Source organism: Rhinopithecus bieti, unplaced genomic scaffold (genome assembly GCF_001698545.2).
Source record: "Rhinopithecus bieti isolate Rb0 unplaced genomic scaffold, ASM169854v2 scaffold_21201, whole genome shotgun sequence".
NCBI lineage: Eukaryota > Metazoa > Chordata > Mammalia > Primates > Cercopithecidae > Rhinopithecus > Rhinopithecus bieti.
Genome location: NW_016810610.1, coordinates 1,533,907 through 1,542,952, shown reverse-complemented (window position 1 = coordinate 1,542,952; position 9,046 = coordinate 1,533,907). Strand labels below are relative to the sequence as shown.

At 38.0% G+C, this 9,046-nt stretch overlaps 1 protein-coding gene across 2 annotated transcripts in view; it reads left to right on the top strand.

Annotated features, from left to right (window-relative positions):
- The first annotated feature begins 74 nt into the window (after positions 1 to 74).
- The window catches only part of NHLRC2 (NHL repeat containing 2), a 66,484-nt gene continuing 57,512 nt past the window's right edge, over positions 75 to 9,046 (top strand). Inside the window, exons 1-2 of one of the 2 annotated variants that reach the window (XM_017892490.1) lie at positions 75 to 493; positions 3,918 to 4,070. In XM_017892490.1, the coding sequence (XP_017747979.1) occupies positions 316 to 493; positions 3,918 to 4,070 (331 nt within the window). In that variant the 5' untranslated portion in view covers positions 75 to 315. Of the gene's footprint in view, positions 494 to 3,917; positions 4,071 to 5,422; positions 5,684 to 9,046 lie in introns of those variants that run through there. The other variant, XM_017892491.1, reaches the window with a different exon arrangement.

The window sequence follows — 9,046 nt, the reverse complement described above, 5'->3', positions numbered from 1 at the left end:
GACGCTGTTCCTGAGTCCTCATTCCATGTTGAATCTGGCGCTCTCAATGTCCAGGCTCGGCTGCGGCGTGGGGACCGAGAAGGGGCGGGGTGGGTCGGGACGGCAGTTTAATTGCGTGCCCGGGAAGTGCGCCGATTTCGACTTTGGCACTTGGACGTATGCTTTAAAAAGAAAAAAGTGGCATTGGCGTGGAGTGGGGCTAGTGGAGGGTGAAGTGAATGCGCCGTTTGGAAACCACAGGACAGTGAACGTTTCGTCTCTCCCAGCGAGACTCTCCCGCGAGCCCGGCGGCCGCCTCGGGAGCCCGGCGGAAACATGGCGGCGCCCGGATCCCGTGGCCGCAGCCTCTCCGGCCTGCTCCCCGCGCAGACCTCGCTAGAGTACGCCCTGCTCGACGCCGTTACCCAGCAGGAGAAGGACAGCCTGGTCTACCAGTATCTGCAGAAGGTGGACGGCTGGGAGCAGGACTTGTTAGTACCCGAGTTTCCGGAAGGTGAGGGGCTGGCGTCGGGGTGGGGGCCCCTCCCGGCACCTCCCCTTCCTCGGGGACGGCGCCCTCCCCCGAAGCGGGGGGCTAAGCGGGTTTGTGTCGCTGGCGCCCCGGGGAGTGGCCGTTCGCCTAACTTGGGCCACTGCTCGCGTACTCTGCAATTCCCAGGGGTCCCCAGGCGGCCACCGACTGGGGGTTTCCCTGGCATGGGGATCCACATACTCCCCTGTATATCCTGAGTCCTGCCCGCGCCTGATGTTAGTCAAGTAGACACTCCGTGAATGTTAAGTGTCCCCGGTGGCAATGATTGCAACATCCACACCATTCTGTCCATTCAGTGTGGTTCCCCAGTGTCGTCTCGTCATCTTTCGGCATCATCTTGACACTTATTGATCACTTTTTCGTGTATAACACACTTTTTTTTTTTTTTTTTTTTTTTGATACGGTGTCTCGCTCTGTCTCCCAGGCTGGAGTACAGTGGCGTGATCTTGGCTTACTGCAACCTCTGCCTCAGCCTCCTGAGTAGCTGGGACTACAGGTCCGCGCCACCACGCCTGGCTAGTTTGTGTGTGTGTCTGTGTGTGTGTGTGTGTGTATTTTTAGTAGAGACGGCGTTCCATGTTGGCCAGACTGGTCTCGACCTCCTGACCTCAAGTGACCCGCCCGTCTCCGCTTCCCAAAGTGCTGGGAGTACAGACTTGAGCCACTGCGCCCTGCTTGCCACACAGTCCTAAACACTTGAGGGGATATTACCTTATTCATTCACCTCTATAGCCCAGTGAGGTTCTCGTACCATTTCTCTTTTACAGTTGAGGAAATGGAAGCACAGAGCGGTTAAATAACATGCCCAGGGCTTCACAGCTGATAACTGCCCCAGTTGGATTATACAGACCCTAGATTTGCTGGTTTCTTAGCTGTGCTGTGCTTCTCCGTTCAAAGTCGTGAAACTAATACTTTAAAAAATTAGAATCAATCATAGCCTATTTCCAGGGTTTAAATCCTGGCTATGTGAGCTTTCGGAGCGTGAAGAAACAGTTATTCCCAGCAGGGATGTTTGTGAAGCACATCTTGCCATGATAAATGAAAACGTATTTTACCTTCTTTGGATGGGAGTAGCATTGCTTTGCCTGGTGATGCTGGCATGTGTCCTGGCGTGACACTGAAACCACATGTATAGTTAATTGGTTGGATGTGGCAGAGTTCAGTTATCTCATGGGAGGTATACCGGAACCAGCCTCTGACAACACAGTATTTGGTGTCTTTCCAAGCCTTTTGCACTACCCACCTTGAGAAGTGCTTATTTTTCCTATTATTAATCTTATACTGGATTTGAAATATTGTGGAATTCTTACAAAAGAATTGGGTAGATAAAGCTTATAAAATCAAATAAACTTTAAAATATTGTTTACATCTATACAAATGGATGATTTTTAAAAATGTTGGTACAGAAGGTAGTTATATAGTAAGTACACTGTTATAAACAAGCAGGCCATCAACTGGGATTTGGGGAATGTTTTTTATTTTCTAGTCTTGTTTGTTTTTACAGGGAGTGTATTTTATTCCCATGAGATTTGACTTCTGTGACTCATAAGTAAAAAAAATACAATAAAATAAAGTCAGGGTTTGTGTTTAACATAGTATGATTTTCTCCTGGACCTGATTATTGAGGACAAAATGCTAGAAATGACTATTTTCTTGGTTTCTTTAGCAGTAAACTATAATCAAGAAGTCATAAACATAACTTTATCTAAAAAGCTGTATGCTTTATTTCTTAGAAGATATACGTATTTATGGTTGACAGTGCAGTGTAATGGATAGACTCACACAGACCTGGAATTAGATCCTTGTTATTTCCATTTTGTTGTTGTGTGATTTTGAGCCAGTTACTTGACCTCCAAGGCTTATATTTCTCACTTGCAAAATTGAACTATTATTTACCTTTCAGGATTATTATTTGTATTGAAAGTAATATATGTAAAATTCTTAATTCACAGGAAAGCTTACTAAATGTTAGCACCTTTTTATTGTATTCATTGTAATTATTATTATTGTAAAATACATTATTATTAAGTATGGTAAGTAGCACAGTAACTGAGATGTAATAATTCTTTCTATACCTCCAGATCTAAGCCACTCTTGACTATTTACAGAAAAGTCATAGAAGACAGATTCATAAATATTTTGCAAGTAGGATACGAAATATACATTAATTAGTGTGAAGTTTTGCATGATCACTTGATCTGGTATATAATTAATACTTTAGCAAAATGGATAACTGAGGTCACTGTATATTGAAACCTCATTAGTTTGGACTAATTGACCCAAATACTAGTTTGATCTGCAGATTTTTTTTTCTAGAATTTTGTTACAATTGAGTAGCTACAGTTATTGTTGTTAGTCATTAGTTGTTACTGTTTACTTATTCCTCTCAACTTTGGCTTTCAGTTGCTACTATTCTAAATACCTGCTTCAAGGTATAATTAGTAGTTGTAATAGCTGCATTGAGTTATTTATAAGCAGTAAACTTTGTTTTCTTAAATTGGTTAAATAGAGATGCTGTACTTTATTATTAGTTAACAAAATCTTTCTTCATAGTACAGAGTTTACTTTTTTTGGAGGAAAGGGAACACGTTTTTCATTAATATTAATGTTACCTCAATGAAATCTGTAACAACAATAAATGTATTTTGCTTAACTTTATATTTAACATATTTTATTTTGTATTTACGGTCTTATTCAAATCCAGAATATTTCAGTTTCTTCTCCTTTAGGAAACTGGCTTAGGCATTTTGTATGTTTATCCTTACACACATTTCACTCCTTTTTGATGTTTAGTTATGTCTTGCTATTCTTAAGCTTGACCTTTATTCTTGGTAGCCCATTTGTATCTAATTGTTTATGTAATTAGGTTGATTTACTATTTGATATTTCTTCCTATTTTTTTTTTGTGCCTAAGTGTGTTGCCCTTACTCCTTTTCACGGGCTATTACACTCTTTCTGAAAGAATTTAGTAGCTTTTTCTTGCTTTATTTGCAGACGGCATTTTAATAGCCAGCTTTCCCATCCTCTATTCCTCCTGCTCCCTGACCCGTACCCCCATCCCTTCCTTTTCTTTCTTCCCTTTTTGGGCTTTTAATCTCTATTAATTTGCCTTCTTGGTCTTTTCTTCCAAACCACAAATAATCTGTTTAGTCACAGTCATACAGATATGTCTTTTATTTCTTTTGTTGATAGAAAATGATGGTTCATAGTAAACAACAGTAAATAACATGCAACTGCCATAGCCTTTAAATGGTGCTACTTTCTCTTAAAGTGTTTGACTATTCACATTAGTCTTAAAAAAAAAAAAAGATCACATTTTAATGGAAAGCTTCAGGTAAATTCCTTTTCCCTTTAATCATTGTAATTTATTTTATGTAAATTTCAGGATTAGAATGGCTGAACACAGAAGAGCCTATTTCTGTCTACAAGGATCTATGTGGAAAAATAGTCATCCTTGATTTCTTCGCCTACTGCTGCATAAACTGTATTCACCTATTGCCTGATCTCCATGCATTAGAACACACATACTCTGATAAAGGTATCTGCTCTTTAATTAGTTTCTAACAGACTGTTCTGGCATAGTCACTGGAAGAGTGGCTGACTCATTAGCTCATAGGAGAATGAACATTTGGCAAGACTTCAGTGATTCTAAAAGTAATCTCTAATCTATGACATGTACCTTTTCATAAAGGGTTAAGCTTAGTGATAGTGGTCTGCCTATCTAAAGAACCAGCATTTAGTATATGGTTTTTTTCTCTGAGGCTAAGGGCATAATTTGCTTTTTTCATGATCAGATATTTTAAAAGGTCTTTGTATGTTGAAGTTGACTTAAATTTTTTCTATTAAAAAACTAAAATGCCGGGCGCGGTGGCTCAAGCCTGTAATCCCAGCACTTTGGGAGGCCGAGACGGGCGGATCACGAGGTCAGGAGATCGAGACCATCCTGGCTAACACGGTGAAACCCCATCTCTACTTAAAATACAAAAAACTAGCCAGGCGATGAGGCGGGCGCCTGTAGTCCCAGCTACTTGGGAGGCTGAGGCAGGAGAATGGCATAAACCCGGGAGGCGGAGCTTGCAGTGAGCTGAGATCCGGCCAATGCACTCCAGCCTGGGTGGCAGAGTGAGACGCCGTCTCAAAAAAAAAAATTTAAAAACTAAAATATATGACCTTAATTTTATACTCTTTTCACTGTGATATAAAAGTTTAAAGTTCTTATTAGGAAATGTGACTAGGCTTTCATTAATATTGAATGACATTAACTGCAGTGGAATGCCAAATATAACAGATACTCTTTCATTGACCCTGCTTCATTAAGAAATGGTTTATTACAGTTAATGTTTTCAAAGCACACTAGGAAATCCATTTTATGGTATTACAGATTCTAAAGATGTAGATTATACTTACTGGCTTTAGAAGTTTGAAAAATTAATCAAATTTTTTTTTGGTTTACTTTCTAAAAAAAGAGCATGGGAGTAAATGAAATTAATTAAAGGTAACATTTAATTAGGTTTAAATGAATTGAAGCACTAATCTTGGAGTGGATAAAAAAAAGAGATAGGGTCACCAATCATGTGATAGTAAAGATGAGAATAGACGATATATGTACAAAAGTAAAGGATATTATGAAACTAAACTTTAAAGAGGAAGTGATAGAGAAATCTTCAATGCAACTTAAACTTCAGATGCTTCTGAATTGTAATAGATTGTATGTTAAAATTACCAGTCAAATGATTTATCAAGAACTCAAATATTTCTACTAGCTAAATCCTGTTATTAAAAATATATCTGTATGGATTTAAGAAATGTGGATATCTTATCTCCTAGGTTTTGGATCCCAGTGTTTCTTGTTCAAGACATCACATTTATTGAACATGTTGTTATATGCAGGGTACTCTGCTAACTGCTGAGGAAATATGTAACAAAATTGAATAAAAAGCATTATGGAACCTGAGGAAAGGAATAAGTCACTTTGCCTAGAAACATTGGAAAAGATTTCTCAGAGAAGGAAACAATTGAGCTAGAACTTGAAAAATGAGCAGGAGTGCAGCTGAAAATGAAAATGGGGCAGAAGGGACAATCCTGGCTGAGGAAGCGTCAGGTAAACAAGCATGGAAGCACAGAGGAGTAGGATTCTTGCTCCAAGAACAGGTAAATAATTTAGTGTGGCAAGATTGTAAGGGTTCATGGTAAAAGTAAAAGGAGACAAAGGTAGGTTAGGTTAGGACCACATTGTGAAATGCATTGTATAGCGTTCTTAATAGTTTAGACTTTTCCTTCTGTTGAGGATACAGAGATATTGAAGTTTGTTTTTGATTTGTTTTTTAGTAGACAGATGACTTTTGTGTTTTAGAATGGCATTACACATGAAGTTAAGAATCTCAAAGTTTACCAGTTCCATACCTAAGATAACCCCTAAAAGACTATTTGGTGAGCGCATGGTTAACCCCATACCTTAAGCAGATTCAGTGACTTCCTAGAATGGATGCTTATAATCACCTACCACTTTACTGGAAACATTGTTTTTATAGCATATTGTGACAAAAAAATTAAAAATATCTTTATATACAAATACACTTCTGAAAAGTAAAATACTTTGTAAGTGGAGCAAGAATTCACTCTCAGTTTCAACAAAGAATCACAAAGCATACACAAAGAACAGGGAGGTGTGGCCCATTCAAAGGAAAAAAAGTAAACCGATAGAAATTGTCTCTGAAAAATACTTGATAGCCTATCTATGAGACAAAAACTTTAAAACACTGTCTTAAAGATACCAAATAAATAAAGGAAAATGTGGAAAAAGTTTTAAAAAAAAATGTATGAAGAAAATGGAAATAACGAGAAAACCTAAATAGAAGCTAGAAAGAAATTCTGAAATTGAAAAGTGGGGACTAACGGAGAGGAGAAACTCACTACAGAGGCTCCTTGATTTATAGTGAAGCTTGATAAACCCATGTTAAGTTGAAAATATTAAGTTGAGAAAGTATGTTTAATGCTTGGCAGCACAGCAGATGGTCTCTGACTTACGATGATTCAACTTAAAATATTTTGACTTGATGGTGGAAAGATGATACTCAGTAGAAATCATAACTTCCTAAATCATAAGGAGCTCTTTGACTTACAGTGGGATTATGTCCAGATAAACTCATCATAAAGTTGAAAAATCATAAGTCAAACCCTCATAGGTCAGGGGCCATGGAGAGATTCAAAGACAGATTTGAGTAGGCAGGAAGAAGAATCAGTGAACTTGAAGATAAGGCAATGGAAATGATTGAGGAACAAACAGAACAGAGATTGAAGAAGAGAAAACAGAGCCTAAAGGACCTTGGAACGCCATCAATCAGACCAGCATATGCATTTTGGCAGAGAATATTTGAAGAAATAATGGTTGAAAACATCCCAAATTTGATGAAAAACATGAACACAAACATTAAGAAGTTTAGTGAAGTCTAAGTAGGATGAACTCAAAGAGAACCACGCCAAGACACATTATTATCAGACTGCCTAAAATCAAAGAGAAAATCTTGAAAGCAGCAAGAGAGAAGCAACTCAGCACATACAAGGAATCTTCAATAATCAGCTGATGTCTCATCAGAAATTTTGGAGGCCGGAAGGCAGTGGGCCGATATATTCAAAGTAGTAAAGGAACAAAACTGTCAACCAAGAATTCTATGACTGGCAAACTGTCCTTCAAAAGTGAGAGAGAAAGTAAGACATTTCCAGATAAACAAAAGCTAAGGGAGTTCATTAATAGACCTGCCCTGAAAGAAATGCTAAAGGAGCTCTTCAGGTTGAAATGAAAGGACACTAGACAATAATTTGAAGCCTGTGAAGAAATAAAGATCTCAGTAAAAGTAAATACGTGGGCAAGTATAAAAACTAGTGTTTCTGTAACAATGGTGTTTAACTCAACTTTTTGTTTTCTACATGATTTAAGAGACTACTATATTTTAAAATTATTCTAAAAGCTAATGTTATTGTAACATCACATTTTGTTTTCTATGTAATTTTTTTTTGTTTGTTTGTTTTTGAGACAGTCTCGCTCTATTCCCCAGGCTGGAGTGCAGTGGCACAATCTCGGCTCACTGCAACCTCTGTCTCCCAGGCTCAAGCAATTCTTCTGCCTCAGCCTCCCAAGTAGCTGGGATTACAGGCACCTGCCACCATACCCAGCTAGTTTTTGTATTTTTTTTAGTAGAGACAGGGTTTGCCATGTTGGCCAGGCTGGTCTCGAACGCCTGACCTCAGGTGATCCGCCCACCTTGGCTTCTCAAACTGCTGGCTGGAATTAAAGGCATGAGCCACTGCGCCTGGCCTGTTTTCTATGTAATTTAAGAAACTAATGCATTAAAGTAATTATTAGTTTATATATTTGGAGATACAGTGTACAAAGATATAATTTGGGTCTATCAACAACTGAAAGGGATGGGATGGAGGTGTTAAAGGAGCAGAGCTTTTGTATGTTATTGAAGCTGGCATAAATTCAAATTAGAGTGTAATAACTTTAAGATGTTAAACGTAATTCCCCTGGTTACAAAAAAAAAAAAAGCTAAAGAGCATACACAAAATGAAATAAAAGAATTTAAATGTTTCACTACAAAATAAAAGACAACCAAACAAAAAAAGACAGTACTGTAGGAAATGAGGGACAAAAAAGCTCTAAGGCATGTAGAAAACAAATGGCAAATGACAGATAAGTCCCTCTTGGTCAATAATTACTTTAAATGTAAATGGATTACGCCCTCTAATTGAAAGGTAGAAATTGGCAGAATGAATAAATAACATATTCCAACTATATGTTCTCTTCAAGAGACTCACTTTAGATCCAAAGATACAAACAGGTTAAAATAGAAAGGATGGAAAAGGATATTCTATGCAAATAGTAACTAAAAGAGAGCTAGGATGGTTATGTTAGTATCAGACAAAATGGACTTTAAATCTAAAAAGCTTACAAGAGACAAAGAAGGGCATTGTATACTAATAAAAAGCTCAGGCTGAGCACGGATTGCACGTGTAATCCCAGCTACTCAGGAGGCTGAGGCAGGAAGATCACTTGAGGCCAGGAGTAGGAGACCAGCCTAAGTAACACAGCAATACCTCATTTATTAAAAAATAAAAAAAAAAATATGTAAATGATACAATGATTATAAACACTTAGGCACTTAATAACAGACAAAATATATGAAGCAAAAATTGACAGAATTGAGGGGAGAAATAGACAATTCTACAATAGTAGTTGGAGAATTATACCTAATATATACAGGACACTCTCCCCAACAAGAGAACACTGCCCAACAACAACAGGATTGCATATGGGACATTTTCCAGGATAGACCATAAGTTAATGCCACAAGTTAATTTCAGTAGTTTTTTTAAAGATAAAGTATCTTTTCTGATCACAAATAAAGTTAGAAAACAATAACCAAAGGAAAACTGGAAAATTCACAAATTTGTGGAAATCAAAGAGCACACTCTTTTTTTTTTTTTTTTTTTTTGAGACGGAGTCTCCCTGTG